We start from the raw sequence: 24,007 nt of genomic DNA on the forward strand, positions 1-24,007 counted from the left end.
ATGGCACTCAGCCTTTAGAGAAAGGAGAGAGCCTACTGGACGAGACATACAGGAAAGACTTTCCCGGAGACATGCGGGCTCCTGGCAGAGTGGGGAGAGTCTGAGCAGCAGAGTCCTGGGCCCACGCAAGGAGCTGGGAGCCTGTGGCGCACCTGACCGTGGTCCTGGGTGGCGGGTGTGGATCAGGGTCAGCTGTTGGTGCCGCTCTTGGCAGCAGGAGCCTGACTGATATCCCACACTGATAGAGTTAGCATGGGAGGTGGTTGAAGTTTATGGTGTTGGGAGGTAATCTTTTCTAAATTCTAAAATCACTTGAGACTCTAACCTTTTAAATTCTAGAATCACTTGAAAGGATATTGACCCTCTCCCTAGCAAGTGTGCATGCTGTCACTTCAGTTGTGTCCCAACTTTTTGTGACCCTATGGACTGTAGCCCACCAGGCTCCTCTGTCCATGGGATTCTCCAGGCTAGAATACTGGAGTGGATTGCTGTGCCCTCCCCCAGGGGATCTTCCAGACCCAGAGATCAAACCCACCTCTCTTATGTCTCCTGCACTGGCAGGAGGGTTCTTTACCACTAGCCCCATTAGAGAGGCATGTGTGTATTACTTGCAGGAGCCCCCGTGACAGCCATCCTTGGACCCTGGCCAGGTGAAGAACCCTAGTTCCTCTGCGGCGTGGCAGCTTTCATCCTGTGCAGTCCAGTTAGCAGTATTGCAGGGCCTTTGTGCTAAAAGAGAGAATGGTTAGGTGGTATGGCTGGCTTCTCGTGAACCTGTCCCCACACCGTGTCAGCTTGTGTAGTTTTGGTTAACACTCTTAGGAAACTTACCTCTGCCTGTCCCTCTGCTGCTGCTGCTGCTAAGTCACTTCAGTTGTGTCCAACTCTGTACGACCCCATAGATGGCAGCCCACCAGGCTCCCCCCATCCCTGGGATTCTCCAGGCAAGAGTACTCGAGTAAGGTGCCATTGCCTTCTCCGGCCTGTCCCTCTGGGGACCATTAAAACATCAGCCAACTACAGGCTGTTTCCTCCACAGACAACTGCGACCTCCACTTCAAGGTGGCCCGAGACCGGAGTAGTGGCTACCCGCTCACGATTGAAGGCTTTGCATACCTGTGGTCAGGAGCCCGTGCCAGCTACGGGGTCAGAAGGGGCCGTGTGTGCTTTGAGATGAAGGTAAGTGGGAGCAGCAGAGGGATGGGGACAGAAAGCAGGTCCATCCTTGATCAGAGCCATGATTGCAAAAGAAATTTGATTGAACATGAATTTTATGTTCAGGCCAAAGAAAAAAGTAAAATTAATTCAAGAGAACTGTCATTGCTAAATATTATATGGGGAAAGCAAGGCGACCATATGTTCCTTCATTAAGCGGATTTTTTCCTTGATGGGGTTTGACCTAGGTGCTATATAGCCAGCCATGCGAGGGTGACATGTTTGTAGAGCTAGGGAGAGGAGTTATTTGGAAAAACAGTGAACTGGAAAGAATTGGCCCTGGCCAGTTAAAGGGAGGCCAGGTGAGAGTAGGGCAAAGTAGGGTTCTGCTATCCGGATATCCTCTACTATTATCTCTCCACAGTTCCATGTCAAAGTGTATTTATGAAAATAATATCTGGTCATGTTTAGTAAAAGGGCAGAGAGCACAGAAGAGTAAAAACCAGAGTTATACTCACATCCTCCCAGCCCCATCCTACCCTCTAGAGATACTTTATGTGTTAACAGTTTCTTGTGTATCCTTTGTGTATCCAAACTTATTTATGATAGCTAATATCTATAGAATACCTTGCATGTGCTAGGTACAGTGCCAAGTTCTTTCCATGCATATCCATTAATCTTTACAGTCTCATCATAAAATATGTACTGTTGTCCCCCATTTTTCAGAGGTGGAAACTAAGACCAAGGGTTATCGTATTTGACTAAGACACTTGATTCTCAGTCGCACGTTGTTTTGTGTGCATAGAGAAACCGCCAGTTACACTAACATAGTGCTTTCAGACGTCAGCTGTAAGACATATACTGACTCTGGAGATGTTAAAATGTGAAAATCGTGTGTCCAAAAGTCAATTACTAGAGTAACTTTCTAAAAGCCACAAACTAATAAGATAAATATTGGTTATTAGATAGTTAACTGCTAATTAAAAGTTAAGTCAGAAGGTGCCTTTTATTTTTTTTGCTCCTGTTACTTAATACTATATATCTTGAATGTTTTTCCGTACCAGTGTATTAGTCCTGCTTCATTCATTTTAACCGCTGTATCATTCTGTGGCATGGATGTGCCTTAATGTGACTGGTATTTTGCAGGTGGTTTTTTCTTCCTTCCTCTTCCCCTCTCTTCCTTCCTTTTCAACATAAAGACCACCACACTGCATTTTTTGTGTGTGTATATGTCCCTAGGATAGACTGAAAGTTGAATTGGTTGGTTATAGAGCATGTGCATTTGCTTTTAATAATAAGACTGTTAAATTGCCCTCTAAAGACATTACATCAATTTGTGGGTTCACACCAAATGTTGTGAGAGTCCCTGTTTGCCTTGTCAGTCAGTTCAGTCTCTCAGTCGTGTCCGACTCTTTGCAACCCCATGAATTGCAGCACGCCAGGCCTCCCTGTCCATCACCAACTCTCGGAGTTCACTCAGACTGAAGTCCATTGAGTCAGTGATGCCATCCAGCTATCTCATCCTCTGTCATCCCCTTCTCCTCCTGCCCCCAATCCCTCCCAGCATCAGAGTCTTATCCAATGAGTCAACTCTTCCATTCAGGTGGCCAAAGTATTGGAGTTTCAGCTTTAGCATCATTCCTTCCAAAGAAATCCCAGGGCTGATCTCCTTCAGAGTGGACTGGTTGGATCTCCTTGCAGTCCAAGTATTACAGCTAAAAAATAACTATTTTTAAAATTCCCATCTCTGTGGCCCTGAACTCTCCTGAGCCCTCTGGAGGCCCTGGTTTCGGTATAGCTGGCCCTTGAGACAGCTCAGATACGTGTTCCCCAGCCACAGAAGCCATTCCTGTTTTTTTAACATCTCTGCATTTCCCACCTGTATTGCCTCCTAAACTGTCAGCCTCCAGAGAATCAATTCTGAGCCTTCTTTTTCTCTGTCCCAGATCAATGAAGAAATCTCTGTGAAGCACCTTCCGTCTACAGAGCCCGACCCACACGTGGTCCGCATTGGTTGGTCCCTGGACTCTTGCAGCACTCAGCTAGGTAAGGGAGGTCAGCCAAGCAATCCAGAGAGTAGTGCGGGTGCCTTGATCCCTGGATTCTCAGGCTTCCTCAGCTTCTCTCTCCCGCATTGGACCCAGAACAGAACTGCCCTGGGGTGGAATAGACACAGGGATTAGGTTTGTGGGGCTGCCTAGCTTCAGACTTACAGGATTCAACTGGAAGGACCACAGTCATATAGCAACTTTTCTACAAAAAATTTATCTTTCATCTTTAAGAACAGGGTCCAAAGTTCTCTTCAGAAAACTGTTCCCTTTAAAAAAAAAAAAAAAAATGACCGGTTGTCTCCTGTTCTCAAACCGTGGTGAAAGTAATAAGGTCCTCAAGTTTCATTGAGTTCTGTCTGGAATCTTCTGTCCAGAGCCTAACCCAGAGTAAAAGAGAAAAAGACCAGTGGGGCCAGGGCTGGCTGGTGGAAAGAGGCAGGGAGGGGCTGTCTTGAGAGGTTTTGAATTTTCACAGATTCCCGAGGCTCTAATGACCTTCTGGCCCCAGGTGACTGGTTTCAGTGACCGATGGTGAGACTTTCTTTCTTGATCATGTAAACATTCTGATTGTGAAAATAATGTCTGCTCCATGTGAAAATTCAGGCCGTTACAGAGAAGGGGAAATGAAAATCCTTCTAAACCTATGGGATAATGACTAGTGCCAACATTTTCATCTGCATTCTTCGAGACAATGTCTTTGTCCTTTGTGTATCTCGAATGGGATACGTTATAGAACTTTTCTGTAGCCTGACTGCTTTTTCCCACTTGATGTTGGTGGTTATATTTTGTAAATAAGTATAGATTTTTTGACCACTGCATAATTTTTCATTTTATAATTGTATTACCTATTTATAAATGTTTTGTGGGTCATTTACGTTGATTATAAATTTTTACAGTAAAACACTTGAGCTCTCCTTGTATGTAATTAGTCTGAGCCTTAAAAGCAGAAATGGTAGGTTAAAAGTAGTGTACAGTTTTCATTTTGATGTGTATTAGCAGTTTTATTTAAGATTCACATGTCATCTCCTTTTATCTTTGTTTCAGTTTTGAGATGTAAATGGAGAACAGTCGATACAGATAAAGATGCAAAGCCCAGAACAGTCAAGCAGATGTCCAGGTTACACAGCTGATTCAGGCTAGAGCTGGGCCTGGAGTTCATGCTTGTTGGCACCTGCTTTACTGGCAGAACTTAGGTTTCTGGCCTGATATCTCTGTAACTCAGATGTCAGCCAGGGCCCTTGGGGTCTCAGTGATCTTGCTTCAGAACCCAGTTGTGTAGCCTGAGGAAATCTGTACCTTTCCTATGGGTTAGACCTCGTGGTCTGCAGAAGCAAAACCCCTTTACTGATTTCTGACCAAAACTCATTGACACCAAAAACAGACACTGTTAGGAGACTTAACTGAATGTTGAATGTCACAAGGAAGAAATGTGCCTTAGTGTACAGCCTTTCTCCATCCCAGCTTCTCTCTTTCCTCCTCCCTTTTTTCCCCAGTTCTCCCTTCCTGTTCAAAGCAGTTCAGGTCAGTTCCAACTCTCGGACTTAACACCTAAAGCCATCAAACCCTCAGAAACTCTGCATGATGAAGGGCTTCCTTTCAATGGAAGCTTTCTTACCTCTTCCCCCAAAAGCACCTGATTAGTAAAACAGGCAAAGAAAATGTTTCTTTAATTTGTTTTAATTTAAAACTTTGTAACAGCCATAAAGGCCATTGTGACCATCACAGGTCTAACCTGCCTTTGCCTGTTTCTTCCCTCAGGCGAAGAGCCTTTCTCCTATGGCTACGGAGGCACTGGGAAGAAGTCCACCAATAGCCGCTTTGAAAACTATGGAGACAAGTTTGCAGAGAATGATGTAATTGGCTGCTTTGCGGTGAGTGCTGGCAGCCCATGGGAGTTAGCAGAACCAAATGTTGGTCCTGTGAGGTCAACCTGCAACATCTCTTTCAGAATATCTCTGTCCATCGTCTGCCCTTTGTCCAGCCGCTCTCACCATACCTCTGTTTCTCTTTGACACACTGAAATGTTTGTGGTCATTTTGTGCAAAATTCTGCCATTCTTCCCCCTCTGGTCTTTTGTGCAAAGTTTTTGGATGGCATCCTGAAGATGTTTGGGGATGTCAGACGTGCACAACTTCTAGATACCAGAGTAACATTTCCTAAGCAAACTAAGGAATTACCTCCCTTTGCTGTGGAATAGTCTGCATGCGCAAGTGCTCAATTGTGTCCCAATCTTTTCAAGCCCGTGGACTGTAGCCTGCCAGGCTCCTCTATCCATGGAATTTTCTCCAAGCATACTGGAGCAGATTGCCATTTCCTTCTCCAGTGGATCTTCCTGATCCAGGGATCAAACCCTTGTCTCTTGTGTCTCCTGCATTGACAGTCGGATTCTTCATCACCAGCACCGCCTGGGAAGCCCATGAAATAGCCTATCTGTTCTCAAGCGCAGTGGTGTTGGCTCTTGCCCCCACTTTAGCATCATCTCATCCCAGAACTTCTCCTTTCCTTCACCTCATTGGTTTAGCCAGGCTTCCAGTAGTGCATTGCCTTTTAGGAGGAGGATGCTGCCGCTGCTGCTAAGTCACTTCAGTCGTGTCCAACTCTGCGACCCCATAGATGGCAGCTCACCAGGCTCCCCCGTCCCTGGGATTCTCCAGGCAAGAACACTGGAGTGGATTGCCATTTCCTTCTCCAGTGCATGAAAGTGACAAATGAAAGTGAAGTCGCTCAGTCGTGTCCAACTCTTAGTGACCCCATGGACTGCAGCCTACCAGGCTCCTTCATCCATGGGATTTTCCAGGCAAGAGTACTGGAGTGGGGTGCCATTGCCTTCTTGGGGTGGCTGCAAAACAGAACAAGGTAGAAGAAACCTGAACTGCTGCTGAACTTTAGTTCCCAAGAGCAGTAACCAGCACTCACAGAGGTATAGAGTGTGACTGATGGTTCTGGGGCCAGAATTCCTAGGCACAGACCCTGCTTTTCAACTCACAGCCCTGGACAGCCTGCCCTCCCTGTGTTTCAGTTTCCTCTCAGTGAGAATTCTCACACCTACCTCAGAATTTCATGTGGTGTCATTAAGGTAGACCATTAGAAGCACTTATAGCAGTGTCTGGCAGAGAATGAATGCTCAGGAAATACTCTTTAACACTATGATCATTGGAAGTTAAATGTTTGTAAAAATATGCCATGAAGCCCCAGGGAAAGTGGTTAACCAGGTGGATGCTTCCTCTTGGCCTTCTTCCCGCTCCCTTCTTCCTTCTCTCCCTCATATTTATACACATGGTATTCTTTTTTCTTTCTTTCTGTCTTTTTTTTTTTCCCCTCTTTGAAAGAATTTCCAATTTAAAGAAAAGTCATAGAATTCTCATAGAACCTTGTCCAGATTCTAATGTTTGCTTTACCATTTTTCTCAAATATATGTATGTGTATGTATATGATTTTTATCTGACCTATTTGAGAGTAAGATGCCTACTTTGTCTTTATTCCTTAATATTTTAGTATGCATTTCTTAAGAATAAAGCTATTCTCTTAACCACAGTAATCAAATTTAATGTTGATTTAATGCTATTATCTACTCCACAGTCCATGGTTAAGTTTTGTCAGCTGTCCCAACAATATCCTTTAGAGAAGTTTGGTTTGTAGTTCAGGATCCAGTCCAGGATCACTGATTGCATTTTCTTGTCATGTCTTTTTAGTCTAAAACAATTTCTCAGTCTTCTTTTGTCAGTCATGACCTCATTATCTTTTTAATAAAAAGCATGTTTTCTTGCTTCCCTAGTGGCTCAGAGGATAAAGCGTCTGCCTGCAATGCACAAGACCCGGGTTCGATCCCTGAGTTGGGAAGATCCCCTGGAGAAGGAAATGGCAACCCACTCCAGTATTCTTGCCTAGAGAATCCCATGGACAGAGGAGCCTGACGGGCTACAGGAGCCTGAAGGGCTACAGTCCACGGGGTCACAAAGAGTCGGACATGACTGAGCGACTTCACACACTCATACACACATGTTTTCTTGAATAAAAATTAACCATGTTTATATTCTGCACACTGTTCCAAACCTCGCATTTTTTTCAATTTAACAGTAAATCTCAGCTATCTTTCCTTTGTCTGCACAGAAAGTATAAATCTAGCTCAATTTAAAACACTGTTGGATAGTTAATAAATTTTTATGGATTTCAAAAATATCCAGACATACAGAAAGGTATACAGTATAAAGTCTTCTTCAGACCCCTCCCCTCCACCCATGGTTCACATATGCCCTCCCCTACACATGAGGCCGCTGGTACTCAACATTTCTTTATCAGAATACAGGAAAGGTGGTGGTTATTTTTCTTTTCTACACAAAAGGTAGCATATTACACATGTTATTCTGTATCTGTCTTTGTTTAACTATATATCTTAGAGGTTTTTTTAATATCATTACCTAGAGGACTTCTTTGTTCTTTTATATAGTCTGCAGTTATTGTGTTGATCTACCATGTTTATATAATCAGTTCTGTCTTAATAGACACTTGGTTAATTTCTCATCATTTTACTTAGTGGCTTCCTAGTATTCTAATGTAGGTGTCAGTTTCCCCTGGTGGACCTAAAAGTTATTTCTTGGAACAGTTGATGCTACAGTGATAGCTTATCATTTCCCACTGACCAGAGTATCTTGGAGGGCTTTTCATGTTCCCATTCATGGACGTCCTGTGTGATTTAGTCTCCCACTTCCCCACTGGAGCACATTTAGTGGTGCTGGAGTGAACACCAGCGTTCTTGTGGGCATACAGTTGTAGAATATATACTACTGAAAGCATAAATTCTGAGTCAGAGGTATAGTTTTAATTTTTGATAGCTACTGTCGAGACTGTACTCCAACTCCAGAGAGGTTGTAGCAGTTTAATGTGTCATCAGCATGTGAGTGTGTTCCCCAAGCTCTCTTATTCGGGCGTGACATTCTGAGTGTGTAGCACTTGGAAACTTTGGGCCTTGACTCTTGCTTCAACCAGTTCATCTTTACTTCTGTTTTTTAATCTGTGTTCAGTTTCCTTTGTTTAAAGGATCAGTTCAGTTTAGTTGCTCAGTCACGTCCAACTCTGCGACCCCATGGGTTGCAGCACACCAGGCCTCCCTGTCCGTCGCCAACTCCCGGAGTTTACTCAAATGAGTCAGTTCTTCACATCAGGTGGCCAAAGTATTGGAATTTCAGCTTCAGCATCAGTCCTTCGAATGAATATTCAGGACTGATTTCCTTTAGAATGGACTGGTTGGGTCTCCAGTTGCAGTCCAAGGGACTCTCAAGAGTCTTCTCCAACACCACAGTTCAAAATTTTGCATCAGTTCTTCAGCCCTCAGCTTTCTTTATAGTCCAGCTCTCACATCTGTACATGACTACTGGAAAAACCATAGCCTTGACTAGATGGACCTTTGTTGGCAAAGTAATGTCTCTGCTTTTGAATATGCTGTCTAGGTTGGTCATAACTTTCCTTCCAAGGAGCAAGCGTCTTTTAATTTCACGGCTGCAGTCACCATCTTCAGTGATTTTGGAGCCCCCAAAAATAAAGTCTGACACTGTTTCCACTGTTTCCCCATCTATTTGCCATGAAGTGATGGCATCACTTTAAAAGATTCAGAGGGAAGGGTTAAGAAGGGGTGTGAAAGATTAGTGACCTGAAGGGGAACTAGTGGGGAGGACACTGGTGTCAGAGCTTGAGTTCTCAGCACTCACAAAGCAGGGCCAGATGACCTTCCAGGTAGAGAGGACAGGATAGCTCACTTCAGCAAACCGTAAGGAGTAAAATATTCGGCGCCTTGGGGACAGCACAGAGAGGTGTGAGAGGCGAGGCTGTGAAAACACACACTTTGAACAGCACCAGGCTAGGACTTTGGGTCCTTAGGCCCTAGAGTGGCACCCAGGGACATTTTAGCAGAGGTGACACAATTACGCTTGCCTCCTTGACTGTTGGCCCTGTTGTGCTGGATTTGTCAGTTGAGGTTGCTGGTTTCCGTACAGGGAGGTAAGTTCCTGTAGTGAAGCTGGTGGACATAAGAAAGGTTAGCCCCTGCCATGTTCATTTTCACAACAGAGCAAAAGTGACCTGGGCGATTCTTGCTCAGGTGAGAAGATACGGGAGGGACCATCCTGCAGGGATTGAGGCAGGATTTAGTCCAGCAGAAGTCTGTGTGTCTGCCCTGCGTGATCTTTACCTGTATGGGCGCTTACAGACACAAAGGACCATGTAGAACTATGCCCTGTGACCACTGAGGAGGGTGGCGAGGAGGCTCCTTGGGGGAAGGGGGCTTTCACAGCTGCTCAAAGGCAAGTCCCAAGGTGGTCTCTGCATGCAGGAGGGGAAGGAATACCACTCAGCCTTTGCTGCCATCTGCTTATGACCCCAAAGGTTAGTTATTAACCTTTGCTCTGCAGCTGAGTGATCTTTGTGAAACACAGTTTTGACCAGGCAACTCTGCTCTTAGGAACAAGTCAGGGGCTCTACTCTGCTGCCATCAGCAGGAATCTAAACTTCCCCGCCCCCACGCTCCAGTCTAGAGCAGTGTCTGGCATCTGGGAGTGAGACCACCCACTCGTGCTCTCACTGTAGGAAATACATTAACCTGTTTAGTCCTTAGCACAATTCTGCTGTATTGTGGAAACTTTTTTGAAAAGGAAACTGAAGATGTAGTAAATGGTAGAACTAAAGCCGTCTGCCTTCCAAAACAGGATCTTGACACTAAACCTCAGCTGATCACTCAGGACTCAGTGAATTGTTGAATTAATGAATATGGTCCCTTCCAGCTGTCCGGCTGTACCTGAAGTCACCACCTCCCAGTTCTTTATGTTTCAGCCAGTCTGACCCTGTGTCCTCTCACTGCCAGATTTGTACGTAAGAACTTCTCTTTAGGACTTATCTTCTCTCACCCCAAACTTGGCTCATTCCCATTTATTGTTCAGGACTTGGCTTACAGGTTCCTCCTCAGAGAATCTTGATCCTGCATGGGTGTTCTCACTGAATTAGGATAATGTCCTTGTCTGGTTCCCCACTAGGCTCTGAACGCTTGTCAGGCTCAGATGACTAGAATGTGCATCAAGAAGAGCGGGAACTCAGGGAGCACGTGTTGAACATATAAATGGATGCACTTGTGGAGCCAGGCTTGACTTAACAGGCCCTGCTGTGAATTTCTTTCCATCCATTATCTTGTGGGAGTTGAGAATGGACAGGACAGCTTCCAGTCCATCTCAGGCTAGGCACAAGATTCAAATACTTGGAACTTCCTAACGTTACACACTTCACATTCACTTCTGGGTTATGGCCAAAGAGGGCCTTGGGCTGCATATGGTCTGAGCCATTCCTTGGGGCTGGCGGACACATTTATATGTTGAGGAGGGCTGCACTTGAATCTGGGGCGCAAGCTGTTTCCACCCCTTACATCTGCTCCCTGACTCATGGTTCCTGGTACCTTATGCATTGGAGCATTGGAACTTACCTTTCTTTGGCTTTTTTCCCCTAGGACTTTGAATGTGGAAATGACGTGGAACTTTCCTTCACCAAAAATGGGAAGTGGATGGGCATTGCCTTCCGAATCCAGAAGGAAGCCTTAGGGGGTCAGGCCCTCTACCCTCACGTCCTGGTGAAGAACTGTGCGGTGGAGTTCAACTTTGGGCAGCGGGCAGAGCCTTACTGTTCCGTCCTCCCAGGCTTCACCTTCATCCAGCACCTTCCCCTGAGTGAGCGCATCCGGGGCACCGTCGGACCAAAGAGCAAGGCAGAGTGTGAGGTGAGGAACCTGGAAGCCTGCCTGGGTGGCCACCTCTGCAGAGCCACGCTGCTGCCTAGACAGGAGGCCTGCTTGCAGCTGAGTGTGGAGGAGCGTCCTAGATTCGGGGAGAGTGAGGGGTGTGGGCGTGGCTTAGGCCAAAGAGGGCTGGACTATTATAACTAAATACCAGAAAGATCCCAGAAGTTGCCACACTGTTCCTTGAGTGAGGTCAGAATCTTGAGAAAGGAGGCCTTCTAGCAGAAAAGGGGTGTGAAGGGCACTTTCTGGTGAGCAGGTTCTTGGAGGAGGTTTTGTGGCTCCACACTCCTGCCCAAGCCTGTCTGAGAACAAAAATGGCACCTGGGCTTGGAGCTGATTTGGCTGCAAAAGCTATACTCCTGGTCTTAATTCTCAAATAATTTTTTTTTCTGGTGTATGTGATTTTTGCGTTTATTTTAGAAAATTAAGAAGTATAAAGGAGAGTTTCCCGTAATTACACCATCTACAAATGTTTCCTTTTAAGAGTTTTGAAGTTTATCGTAAATGCTTTTTTCTGTATTAGGTCTTGTCCTTGCACATACAGTCTGTCCGCATCTTAGACTCCAGGAATGTTGTACCACTCCTTGTGCCTATTCCATGGGCCTTTTCCTGTCAGACACCCCTGAATCCTGCCTAAACAGAAATGTTAATATTCATGATAACAGCAGGCCCTCTGCTGAAAGTCTCACAACCCTCATGTCTTTCACTCCCAACAGCAATACTGTGAAGTAGACACTGTTACTGGAGAAGGCAATGGCACCCCACTCCAGTACTCTTGCCTGGAAAATCCCATGGACGGAGGAGCCTGGTAGGCTGTAGTCCATGGGGTCGCTAAGAGTCGGACACGACTGAGCAACTTCACTTTCACTTTTCACTTTCATGCATTGCAGAAGAAAATGGCAACCCACTCCAGTGTTCTTGCCTAGAGAATCCCAGGGACAGGGGAGCCTGGTAGGCTGCCGTCTATGGGGTCACACAGAGTCGGACACGACTGAAGTGACTTAGCATAGCATAGCATAGCATAGACACTGTTACTGTTTCCATTTCCCAGAGGTGGCTGTGAGGTTTAGAGTCACCCTCACAGTCCCCAGCAAGGGGTGATGCCAGGCTGCCATGGTACATACTGTTCACAGCGCCCCTCTTGGTCCTGTTCTCGTAGATTCTAATGATGGTGGGCCTGCCCGCTGCTGGCAAAACCACGTGGGCCATCAAACATGCAGCCTCCAACCCCTCCAAGAAGTACAACATCCTGGGTACCAATGCCATCATGGATAAGATGCGGGTAAGCGCAGCCCCTCTTTATCCACCCCACCCCCCGCCTGCTGCCTAGCAAACAGGACCCCCAGCCGCCCCTTACCACTCCCTGCCCACAGGTAATGGGCCTACGCCGTCAGCGAAACTACGCCGGCCGCTGGGACGTCCTGATCCAGCAGGCCACTCAGTGCCTCAACCGTCTCATCCAGATTGCTGCCCGCAAGAAGCGCAACTATATCCTAGATCAGGTACTTCCTGGTGACCATCAACCCCCAGGAGAGGGAATGGGCCTTTTGGGTACCTGGGAAGTCCTCTGGTTCTTTTTTTTCCCCCATAATGCTCTTGGCCTACAGTATTGGTCAGAGGTCAGCTATACATGGTGGCACAGTCCCAGACTCTTAACACAACTTTCTGAGTCCAGTCTGCTGGGGGGTAGGGGGACAGCAATTCAGACCTGGCTCAAGCCCGCAGCAGCCCAAAAGAACGTCAGGTGAGAGCAGTTGTGTGAAATGGAAAGGCTTAGATTTCTGAGCCAAACAGTCCTGGGCTTGAATCCAGCTCTGCCACTCACTAGCTGCATGCCTGTGGGCAGCGGCCTTTATCCTTTGACTGTTGAGTCTCCTGATCTGGAAAACAGAGCTCAAAATGGTGCCCACACACCTAACATGGAGACTGGCATGTGGTAGCTGGAGATTGTTGTTAATCTACAGAGTGGATCTGTCCCAGCGTCTCTCAGTATGCTTTTATGAGTGTCAGGTACATGTGTATGTCATGTATTTTCTACCTGCATTTCAGTGAAGAGCAGGGTTCTTCACATTAAAAGTATGACCAGCCCAAACGATTAAAGTTCCTTGTTAGTACTACGCGAGGCATCATCCTTGACCTTTGTCCTGAAGGCTGTCTCAAGTAGCAGGTTTTGTATAAGTGTGCAAATACATAAACTAAGTAGCACTGCTGAGCTGGCAGCCTCATCTAGAGTGCCTTCCATGAGTGTGGCCCTGGGTGCTTGGTTCTCATGAGTTTAAAGGGCTCCTGCTGAGGTTGGAGCTGGCTTTAGTGATTGACTGATCAAAGAGTGGGTGAAAAGAATTCCTGGTGGTCCAGTGATTAGGACTCCACATTCCCACTGTAGGAGGCCCCTGGGTTCAATTCCTGGTAAAGGAACTAAGATCTCACAAGCCATGTGGAGCAGCGATAGATAGATGGATCCATTATTCATCCAACTAACTCACAACCTTTTAGAAAGAAAAGAAAGGTGGTTCGAAACTCCAAGGGATCAAGGTACTTTTGCATAGGAGAGAGCATCTTACAGAAAACAAGCCAGAGCTGCTGGGTTGGTGAATAGTGGAGATTTGGGGAGGGTGGCAAGTTCCACATAGCCTGCCCTTTGCGTCTGTTCCATCAGGTTGTTCCTGCATTATATCCTTTTATAATACAGTGGTAATCTAGTGTTCAGACTTGAAAAATTGATTCCTTAATATCAACCTTTGAAAGGAATACACAGAACTGAAGACAAAAATAAAAGACTACTAGTTGGTGATGGTTCTTCATGACAGATAAACAGTTGCCAGTTAGATACTGAGAGTGGAAATCTGGTTTGCTGATGAAACAGTTACGCTAGGAAACTGAAAGTCGGCCAGACTGCAGGGCTGCTGCCACTCTTCTGTTGTGGAGGGGTACAGGATTTACACCGGGCTCTGCTTTTCTGGGAGGTGGACATGGAAAAGGCGTACTTTTAATTTTTTTGTAAGGTGGGTGTTTTTTATTTTCTTTAGTTCTTTTTTGGCCACACTGTGCAGCAGGAGGCGGGGGTGTCTTAGTTCCCCAAGCAGGGGAACACATACACACACACCCCACACACACACACATACACACACCCCCCCACACCCCCCCCCCCCACACACACACACACACACAGTGGAAATGTGGAGTCTCAACCACTAGACCACCAAGGAGTTCCCTGGAAAGGTGTACTTTTGTCTAGTGACCGATGCTACAACCCTGGGATTAAGCCCTAAAGACTGACATTTGTGAAGACAGATATGATCCTATAATACTAAATTTTGATAAAACAACTAATTGGGCTGATGTTTAGACTGCATTTATGGGGGAGGGGTGGTTGGGCACAGGGTAGTCCAAGAGCCACTCAGCGTTGCTGCCCCAGTTCAGCCTCATCAATAATGTGTACAGCCAGTCTTCTTCCCCTTTGAAGACTTTGTTTAAATTAACCCTGGCCTCACCTTGCCTCATTTCTTGTCAGGGCATTTTGGAATTGTAGTCCATACCTTGAGAATTATTTTTTTGGATACCACAAGTATTCCCTGCCTCCCTTTTTCTCAGTTTGCTAGTTAAATCAGCTGTGAAACCCATTTCACATATAGGGCCTGGTGGAGAATTTATAATCCTAGGGTAAATTGTCTTAACATCTCCGTCCAACATTGCAAAACGGGCTTTCTCTAAAGGTCAGGCCCCCAGCCCCTCAGCCAGGCACAGAACTGCTGAGCACTGTAAAGACTCACTGTTGGCCCTCTCAGCTTGTGTCGACTCTCTCAGGACAGGGTCCAGGGCTTTTCCAGGTGCCATTGTGGTCTCCAGGGCTGCTGGCCTGGTGAAGGAACATGTCAGGCCAAGTGCTCCAGGCCAACAGCAAGGCAACAGAACGCAAACTCTGAAGGTGGGGCGGGGTGGGGAGGAGGGTTCTCTGGCTAACCACAGATTGGAGGATTGACTTGGGGCCCCAAACCAGAGGTTACTGAGGCCTGGAAAGAGGTCTGAAGCCAGTGGTTTGACCTGTTTTGGCTTAAACATCAAAAAGGGTGTACCAGAAAAGCCTGTGTGGGTAGATGTGTGTGTAGAAGATTCAGAGCGGGCCCCAGGCCAGACCCTGCCATTTCCTCCCCCACCAGCCTGAGCAGTGAAGGGTAGGTCGATGTGCAGCTGACTCCTCAGTTAGATGGGGTTCCCAGAGCCAGAATTGGGACTGCAGGAAGAGTCCGTGCAGCCCCTGGATCTCAGCCCAGCACTGTCTTTTTCCTTCTCTGGTTTTCCCTGAGTGGTCTGACCTCCCCACGTTTGGCTTTTCTGGGTTTCCTGTTACCTAGTCTGACCCCAGAAATGCCCCTTCTTGAGAGGGGAGTGTGCCTGCAGAAGCCAGGAAAGGCCAGGTTTCGAGGTGGGGGTGTCTTTTGCCTCGGTTCCGTGGTGACCTGAGTGTCCTCTTCAGATCCTGTGGGTGTCAGAGCTGTGGAACAGCTGAGGAGAAAAAGCAGCAGTAGGCCACATTGCTTCAAGTGGCTCTTTTAGGTCCTCTGTTGCCAGTGGGAATCCTCTGGAATGGGAGACCGCCTGGCCTGTCCCTGGCCTACCAGATGCAGAGCAGGAGCTGGCCTCAGTGAGGCAGCAGACCTGCCCTCCTGGAGGCTTCTCAGAAGGCCCCTCAGGGCCATAAGTGAGGGCCCAGGCCACTCCCAGAGTTGAGGTCTGAGGCTAGGAGTTCTCTTAGGAATCCAGCAGCCCAGAGCCAGGCCAGGCAAATGACCAGAGTCTACGGTATGACAGCATCATTAACCTTGCCTCAGCTCGAGGTGGTTGTACTCCTGCTGGGCATCCCCATGGGCAGGTGCCATGCCTTTTCCTGAAACAGAGATCCAGGGCTACTGTGGGGACCCAGAGTAAACTACCTCTTGTGGACAGGCATTGGAGAAGAGGGTGTTTCTTCTATCCTCTCCAACCCCAGAACCTCAGCCCATTCCATTGTTGACACTCTCGCCAGTTCTGTGTCTGCACATGTGGTTCATTCTACTGGGTTTACCTCACGCCGGGCCCAGAGTGAACTCCGGTCAACAGCTTTAAGCTTGCTTCTGTGGGATTCACACATGTTTCTCCTGCTGCCAGCCTGACCTTGTTGAGTTATGGAAGGGGGACAGTTGACAGGAGACAGTGTCTCTTAGAGATTTCAGGCTGTAAGCAGCCTGCTGTGTCCCCTCCTTCCTGCCCCAGACTGCCACACACCACAACTACCCAGGCAGCTGCTCGGAGAAACCCAACCCCTGTCCTTTGGCCCACATCACAGAGGAAGGGGAGTAGCCAGGAGGCAGGGAACACAGACAGCCCCAGACCTCCTTCAAGTCAGCATCTTCAAGCAGGGTGGGACTGAGAGAAGCAGGAATGAGGCAGCAGGAGCCCACACAGCTGGAAAAGCTGACCTAGCTGTTGTGTTGGTCTCCTAGCAACAGCCACCAGCAGCCCCCAGTGACCACAGCAGTGCTGGGCCAGCCCGGGGGCTCTGACCTCACTGTGTTTGCTGTGGCAACAGCCACCAACAGCTAACTCCCTTCCCTCTAGGAAAGCCAAGTATTTGCATTTTTGCTGGTGTGGCTTAGATGCTCTTCTTCCTTTCCCCAAGCCAAGGAGTGAGGGGAGGGAGATACAGTCTTCAAACTGTCACCACAAGGGTTCTCAGCACCTCAGCTCTGAAGTGTCTGAGGAGCCATCCCTCGCTGTCTAGCCACTTTCCAGGACAGAGGCCAGTTGTTGAGGAGTCCCGTCTGCTCTTCCCAGTACCTCCCATCAACAAGCTGTGGGGACTGGCCCCTATGGACCGCAATGCTTCTCTTCTCTGTCTCCTCATCAGGGCATGGACAGGGCGGGTCTGCTTCATAGAAAACCTCCAAGAGGCATTTATCCACGTCCTTGAGGTTCAGAGGAATCAGAATAGGATCACTGATCATTTATTATGGGCAAGCAAACAGTGGAATCAGTTGTCCACTGTCCATCAGTTGTCCACAGAATGTCTGGGGCCACACTCACCCCTGGCACCTGCCCATCTGGGTTGTGTGCCAGGAGGAAGCTTCATTATTTAGCTGGAAGTCAAATTCTATCTTCCTATGACCAGACGCCACCTGATTCGCTTTTAGGAATGGAGCCTAGGAAGAGCAGCGAGGAGAAGGACTTGACTTTTCCTTTGTAACCAGTGTGCTTTTTACACCATTTATGCGGCTCAGGGCACAGATAACTGCATGTGTATGCCTTCACTTCCACCCCAATGAAGGTTGAGACATTTTCCCTGGGGAACAAGGAAGACCCTCTAAATGCTGTGTGTGTCAGAGCCACAGGGTCGGGTTGGTTTAGAGAACAGCTACACCCACCGACCAGATCTCCCAACAGGTGTGCACTGCGGTCCCTGGCCTCTGGCTAACCCACATCCCAGCTTCTGTTCCTCGTGTTTTTGGAATAGACTCTCTCGTGTTTCATCTTCTCCTCAAACTTAACTTTCCTTGATGCTCCCTATTGGGAAGCCTCTCCCAGGACAGCATCAGTCCTGCTGGCCCCAATTTCAGACTGCTTTCCCTGCCAAACATTTCCACATCTGCAAATTCCCACCAGAGCCAGGGGGAGGGTGATAGGATCTCCATCTTTCAGATGCAGAAATTTGAGACTCAGACTAATTAGGTGGCTTGTCTACATCCTCACAAATAGAGGGCACAGCTGTGATTTCAACCTCGAGCCTCTTCCCCAGAGCCTAGATTTCTACCCTGACTCACCGTTCCTGTCCTTCTGATGGGAAATCACCGTAGCTTGACTTTCGCCTGGTCCGGGTTGTGAGAAGAGCCAGTGTAGCCCACCCAGTGATGGCCACTAACCATCAGCCATCACACCAACCATGACCTCCATTGTTGAGTGTCGGCTGTGAGCCAGACCCTGGATTACGCAAGGGCTTTACTTTCCTGAGCTCCTTCAGTCTTAGTAGTGATCATATGATTTTCCTCTTATTTCCCCCTTTCAGGATTTGAGACTTAGTAGATGGACTGAGGCTCTGAGAGGAAGTCACTCACTCAGGGCCCTGTGGTGTGACTTGACCAGGTCACCTTAGATCTGGGGTGTGCCAAGCCTCTGCCCTGCACCACTGGCCTCTGTCTGGGCAGCTTCCATCCTGGAGGCCACAACGGAGCCCCTACTCCAGGGATCCCTCACACATGGTCAGTTGCTTTGTGGTCTTTTTTTCCGGTCAGTCTTCACCAAGTCCAGGAGAGAGGCTTTTCTCCCTCATTTCATGGATGAAGCAACAACACAGACTGGCCGTGGTCAGTAGTAGCCACACTGGAACTCGATGCCGGGCTTTTTCCACTCCGCTAGGCTGCATCTTTGTCTGTTTGTCTGTGCATGCAGGCCTCTTGACAGATTTGTTCCCCTCTGTGGCTTCTCCCCTGATTACCTTTCAGGGCCACTGAAAGTTGTTTAAATGCAGTATTCCTTATCACTCCAGTTCTGTTGTGTGTCAGGATGTGAAAAGGACACCCGTATGTGTGTCTGGGCCCCACTTCCAGAGACGGGGGTTCAGGAAGACCCCTATAGGGGGGTTCCAGTTGTTGTCTTTTTCAGTAGTGTCCAAGTGATTCAGGTACATAGGCTGAGTCCTTGGACCGCTGGGGTCTGATAGATGTGGGCCCCAGCCCCAAAGGGCCCAGCATGTGGGAGGTATGCAGTGAATGGAAGCTGTTGTGCTCTCAATCAGGTGTGTCCTAGAGTATCACTCTCTGCCAGCACCAGCCCAGGACGCACCTGACCGTCACCTAGAAGAAGCAAAGAGAAAGTTACTAGCAAAACTGCACTTGCGAACAGCTCAAGCTATTGGCTTGCCAAGCACCCTAATTTAGAAGCCTGTGGGTGCAGCTGGTGTTTCAGAGCAGGACTAAGGGGATAAAAGAAACAGTGTTGATGAAAATGATCTACACAGCTGTCAAAGGGGCTGGTTAATTATGGCATCTGTTCTACAAATAATAAAGGAGAACACCAGGGAATTCCCTGGCAGTCAGTGGTTAGGACTTGGCGCTTTTGCTTCCTAGGGCAGGGGTTCAATCCCTGGTTGGAGAACTAAGATCATGCAAGCTGCACAGCATGGCCAAAAAAAGGGAGAGCAACAGCACAGAAAAAGATAAATGTTGAGTGAAAAAAAGGCTTCCGAAGAGTGTGTGTTTTTTGATTCCATTGGTTTTAAGAATCACAGATACTTATAAAAATACATAAGAAATTCAATACAGGTTATCTCTGGGAAGTAGGAATAGCAGCAGTAGGTGGATGAAAGGCTTCTTACTCTACACTTTACACCTTGTACTCTGAATTTTTTTTACAGTAAGCATATGCTACTTTTGAATAGGGGCCAATAGAGCTGTAATGTACAATACCAAGGACAAATAGGATTAAAAAGCAAAGCCCAGAAATTAGGAATCTCCTGTCCTCTGACTGTCAGCAGCCACTTTCCCAAGTCACTTCATTTTCTGAGGGTAGATTCAAGAATCTTAGAAGTGAAGAAGGAACAGTTTCCTGAGTTTATCTGCTTAGGAGAACTGGTATCCTTTTCTCACTCCCTGGCCACATAACACCCTGCAGAGGAAAAACCAACTTGTAATGTGCCACCTTTTGCCTTTTCTGATACCTACCCCTAGACAAATGTTTATGGGTCAGCCCAGAGACGAAAAATGAGACCATTTGAAGGCTTCCAGCGCAAAGCTATTGTAATTTGTCCCACTGATGAGGACCTGAAAGACCGAACAATAAAGCGAACTGACGAAGAAGGGAAGGATGTCCCAGATCACGCGGTCTTAGAAATGAAAGGTAGGAGAGAAGCGGTTCCCAGGGGGACATCGCAGCAAGGCCCTTAAGGGGAAAAGTGTCTTATCCCGTTTTTCCCGCCCCAGCTCCTTGAGTATTCTTTTTTTGAATTCGTTCTTTCTTTGCTTCTGCTTTGTCCCTTGCCTGTGTGGTACAGCTGTGACTGAAAGAGCCGCCCATATCCCTGTGGGGGCAGGCTTTTCAGATTAGGTGGGGCTGAGGCAGGATGTGGGAGAGGGGGTGTGCGAACAGATGCTGGAGACCTGCATGGTCTTCTGCCTCTGGCACCCACTGGGTGGGCTGGCTGAGCAAGCCTCAGTGAGGCTTCTCCATAATAAACAAGGATGGTGATTCCCCTTGACTGGCTTGTTCCTGGGATATCAAACAGTGGTTTGGTGGAGTTTAGTCACCTTTTCAGAAAAAGGAGAAGAGGGTCATTGTTAGCCCCTGATTGTTGTCAGGGAGGCAGAGCTTGGGACTCTGTCTCCTCTGTTGCTCACACTGCGGTCCCCTATTCCTCCTCCCTTCTGGCAGACCAGTGTCCTGGGGTGAAGGAGACTAACCCTTGGAAGGTGCTGACCGCCTTTCCTCTCCCTCTGGCACCCTCCCTTCCTCCTAGCCAACTTCACGTTGCCCGATGTTGGGGACTTCCTGGACGAGGTGCTGTTCATTGAGCTGCAGCGAGAGGAAGCAGACAAGCTGGTGAGGCAGTACAACGAGGAGGGCCGCAGGGCTGGACCGCCGCCTGAAAAGCGCTTTGACAACCGAGGCGGGGGTGGCTTCCGGGGCCGCGGGGGTGGCGGTGGTTTCCAGCGCTATGACAACCGAGGTCCCCCAGGGGGCAACCGAGGAGGCTTCCAAAATCGAGGAGGAGGCAGCGGTGGAGGAGGCAACTACCGAGGAGGTGAGACATCTCACACTGAACTCTCCTGCCTGTGGTTCCGGGGTCAGGGTTGACTGCTTCCTCAGTCAGCAGATGACATTTCCTTGGCACCAGCTGTTGGCTGAGCCCTGGTAGAGAACTGAGATAAATCAAAGTCTGGGGCCTCAGAGAAACTCCCATTGTCATCTCTTCCCTCCCCACCCCACCCCCCACCAACATTACCCCTGAAGGCCTTGCCCATTTGTGTGTCACATTGCTATTATTTTTGTGAGTCTTTCCCACCCCTCATCTGACTATGAGCTTTTTGAGAAGAAGGGCCAATCCTGGGTCCCACCTCAGGACCTGGCACAAGGCAAATATTAGGACTGTTTTTGCTTCTAAAACAAATGGAGAAACAGGCTTGGAGAGATTAATTTGCTCAATTCACCCAGGTGAATCCATGGTTGGTATCAAGTGATGGATCGAAAACCCAAGTTCTTAGTCACTAAGTTATGCTATGTCTGAAGTGTATGGTCATGATTTTAATAAGCATGCCCTGTTGTGTTTCAGTCTTGTGTTGGATGGTTTAGGGGACAGAGCCATGACCCAGACACTGTCACCCTTTGGTGACAGTCCAGAAGGATGCTGGGCTGAATGGGAAACCCCAGGGGTACAGTGAGCTCCAGTGATTCAGCCTGCAAAGGAGCAGGGCTCAGGAAAGGCCCCCAGAAGTGCTAATGCCTAAGCTAAGGTTCTGAAGCCACCAGGAGGGGGCTGGGGAAAGGGTTCCGGGCCAAAGACTCGGGGAGAGGCTGGCTCATTTGGCCAAGCACTTGGATGTTGGAGACACAGTAGAAACCAAGATGGCCCTGGTTCCGGGCCCACAGTCCAATGGGCAGGACAAACTTGTCAGCAGGCCTTGATGACTGGGTGCTCCCAGGGCTCTGGGGAAGGCCAGAGCGGGTGCTTGACTTGTTCACTGGACCTGCTCTGTGCATGGTCATGCTGGAGCCACAGCAGTCCCCAAGACAGCCCGACGCCTGAGGGTCTCAACCAGTCAAAACGGTGGGGCCTCTTACTTGCTTCTTCAATGCAGGTTTCAACCGCAGTGGAGGTGGTGGCTACAACCAGAACCGCTGGGGTAACAACAACCGGGACAACAACAACTCCAACAACCGAGGCAGCTACAACCGGGCCCCCCAGCAACAGCCTCCGCCACAGCAGCCACCGCCACCACAGCCGCCACCACAGCAGCCTCCACCGCCACCCACCTACAGCCCTGCTAGGAACCCCCCAGGGGCCAGCGGCTACAACAAGAACAGCAACATCCCTGGTTCAAGCGCCAATACCAGCACCCCTCCTGTCAGCAGCTACAGCCCTCCACAGGTGAGAGGAGGAGCGTGTGTGTGGTATAGGTGAGAGGATGAACGCATGCACGTGCATGTGTGTGTATACAGGTGAGAGGAGGTGGGGCCATGGGTCTTCACTCTTAGCTCCAGCCCTGCCCTTTCTTCCTTTGTTGCCAGTGCTTTCAGCTGGAACAGACCCTAGATATTCCCAGATCCTTCCAGACTCAGAGTAAATTGGGAACCTGCCTGTTCTGTCACCCTTGGGGCCGACTGTGTTGTCACGAGCAAGTGCATTTCTCTTGGCTGTATTGTCATTGGCCTCACTGAATTCCCAAGAGAGCACTGCATTGTCGTTACCTCTTGCCCAGGCTAGAAGGGGTGACCCTTTGTCTTTAGGATGTGGAGACAGACCCTGAGGTTGGTGAGGACTTGACCTCTGCCCTGAGAGCTTCACTGCTAAGCAGCTCCAGCTCAGTTCAAGTTCTCAGAGAGCCAGTTCTCGGCTCTGGTGTGCACGGGCCCTGTAACCAGCAGTCCCCATTTACTGTGCACCTTCCACTCGCCACGCCTGGAGGCAGCGGCCAGGGGATACAGGTGTATGGTCTAGTCCCAGTCTAACCAGAATATTTCCTAGAACAGGAGTTGGGCAGATGCAAATTCAAGCCCCACCCTCACAACTTTCTGGTTTTGTGACCTTGGACAAACAGCTTTACCTCTCAGAACCTTGTTTTCCTCATAAAGACCTAGAGTTGTTAGTAGAACTCACTTCCAAGGTTTGCTGTGAGGGAAAGATAACGTTACAGCTTTGCAGGTGAGGCTCTGGAAATAGGCGGACCTGGAGGCAAGTCACGACTTTTTGCCCGTGTGACTTGGGCCCTGTTGATTTCACCTCCCTGGCCTCCCCTTCTTTCTCTATAAAACAAAGCCAATGGACCCTACTTCAGAGAGTTGATCGGGGGTCAGATGAGTTAAGGATACCTGGACATGGGGAGCACTTAGGAATTGCCACTGCTGTTTTCCTTAGCTGGTCTTCCTGTAACAAATACCACCATTTATTGTGTTCAATGGAGTGTGCACATAAGCTTACTGAATACACAAGGCAGTCCAAAGGGGTAGTCGTGTTGTAATTCTCATTTTACATGGGCAGGGGGTGGGGAAACGCCTAGGTTTTCAAGAGATGCTGTGTGCCTTGCTCCCGAGAGTCTCAGGCCTGGGATTAGAGTCCAGGATAGAGCTCTGCATCCTTCCCTGTCCTGCCAGGTCACAGAGCTGACCCACCCCCTTCTTAGCCCTCGAACAGCCTCCCCCGGGGACATGCCTTTGTGGGCCCACTGCTTACAAAGGCCCTTCCTCCATCCCAGCTGAGCTGGCTGTTTCACAGAGACCTGGTTTTCTTTTCCCTTCCACTTTCCAGCCGAGTTACAGCCAGCCACCTCCCTACAACCAGGGAGGGTACAGCCAGGGCTACACAGCCCCGCCACCTCCACCTCCGCCACCACCTGCCTACAACTATGGGAGCTATGGCGGCTACAATCCAGCCCCTTACACCCCACCACCGCCCCCAGCGGCACAGACCTACCCTCAGCCCAGCTATAACCAGTATCAACAGGTAAGTCCCAGAAGCAGGGAAGGTAGAATGGGGCCCCACATGGATGTGTATTTCCAGACTCATGTCCCTGCTTATCCCTAAAAAGATGGGCAGTCTTTTGGTGTCCATCTAGTATAGCCATTCCATTTGGTGACCACTGCCACACTGGCTGCTAAGCGTAGGAACTGCTATTCTAGTTCCTCTCCCCAGCGCAGCAAGCAAAGGGGCCGCAAACCCTGCTTCAGCACCATGGCCAGTGTCCATTCTGATTGGTTGGTGCTAGGCCACCGTACCTATTTTTGAGTATTTTGATTGTGGTGTAACAAAGACACATCTAGCTATACTTGAAAGGGCAGTAGGTTG

General features: G+C 48.6%; 1 protein-coding gene across 3 annotated transcripts in view; it reads left to right on the forward strand.

Moving 5' to 3' along the window:
* The window catches only part of HNRNPUL1 (heterogeneous nuclear ribonucleoprotein U like 1), a 35,127-nt gene that overhangs the window by 9,764 nt on the left and 1,356 nt on the right, over positions 1 to 24,007 (forward strand). For all 3 annotated transcript variants that reach the window (XM_005218974.5, NM_001083466.1, XM_005218975.5), the window contains exons 5-14: positions 1,040 to 1,179; positions 3,102 to 3,201; positions 4,965 to 5,077; positions 10,693 to 10,959; positions 12,140 to 12,262; positions 12,354 to 12,482; positions 19,680 to 19,848; positions 20,465 to 20,749; positions 21,804 to 22,093; positions 23,471 to 23,665. In XM_005218974.5, the coding sequence (XP_005219031.3) occupies positions 1,040 to 1,179; positions 3,102 to 3,201; positions 4,965 to 5,077; positions 10,693 to 10,959; positions 12,140 to 12,262; positions 12,354 to 12,482; positions 19,680 to 19,848; positions 20,465 to 20,749; positions 21,804 to 22,093; positions 23,471 to 23,665 (1,811 nt within the window). The remainder of the gene's footprint in view (positions 1 to 1,039; positions 1,180 to 3,101; positions 3,202 to 4,964; positions 5,078 to 10,692; positions 10,960 to 12,139; positions 12,263 to 12,353; positions 12,483 to 19,679; positions 19,849 to 20,464; positions 20,750 to 21,803; positions 22,094 to 23,470; positions 23,666 to 24,007) is intronic.

The sequence above is a fragment of the Bos taurus genome, chromosome 18 (genome assembly GCF_002263795.3).
Source record: "Bos taurus isolate L1 Dominette 01449 registration number 42190680 breed Hereford chromosome 18, ARS-UCD2.0, whole genome shotgun sequence".
Lineage (NCBI taxonomy): Eukaryota > Metazoa > Chordata > Mammalia > Artiodactyla > Bovidae > Bos > Bos taurus.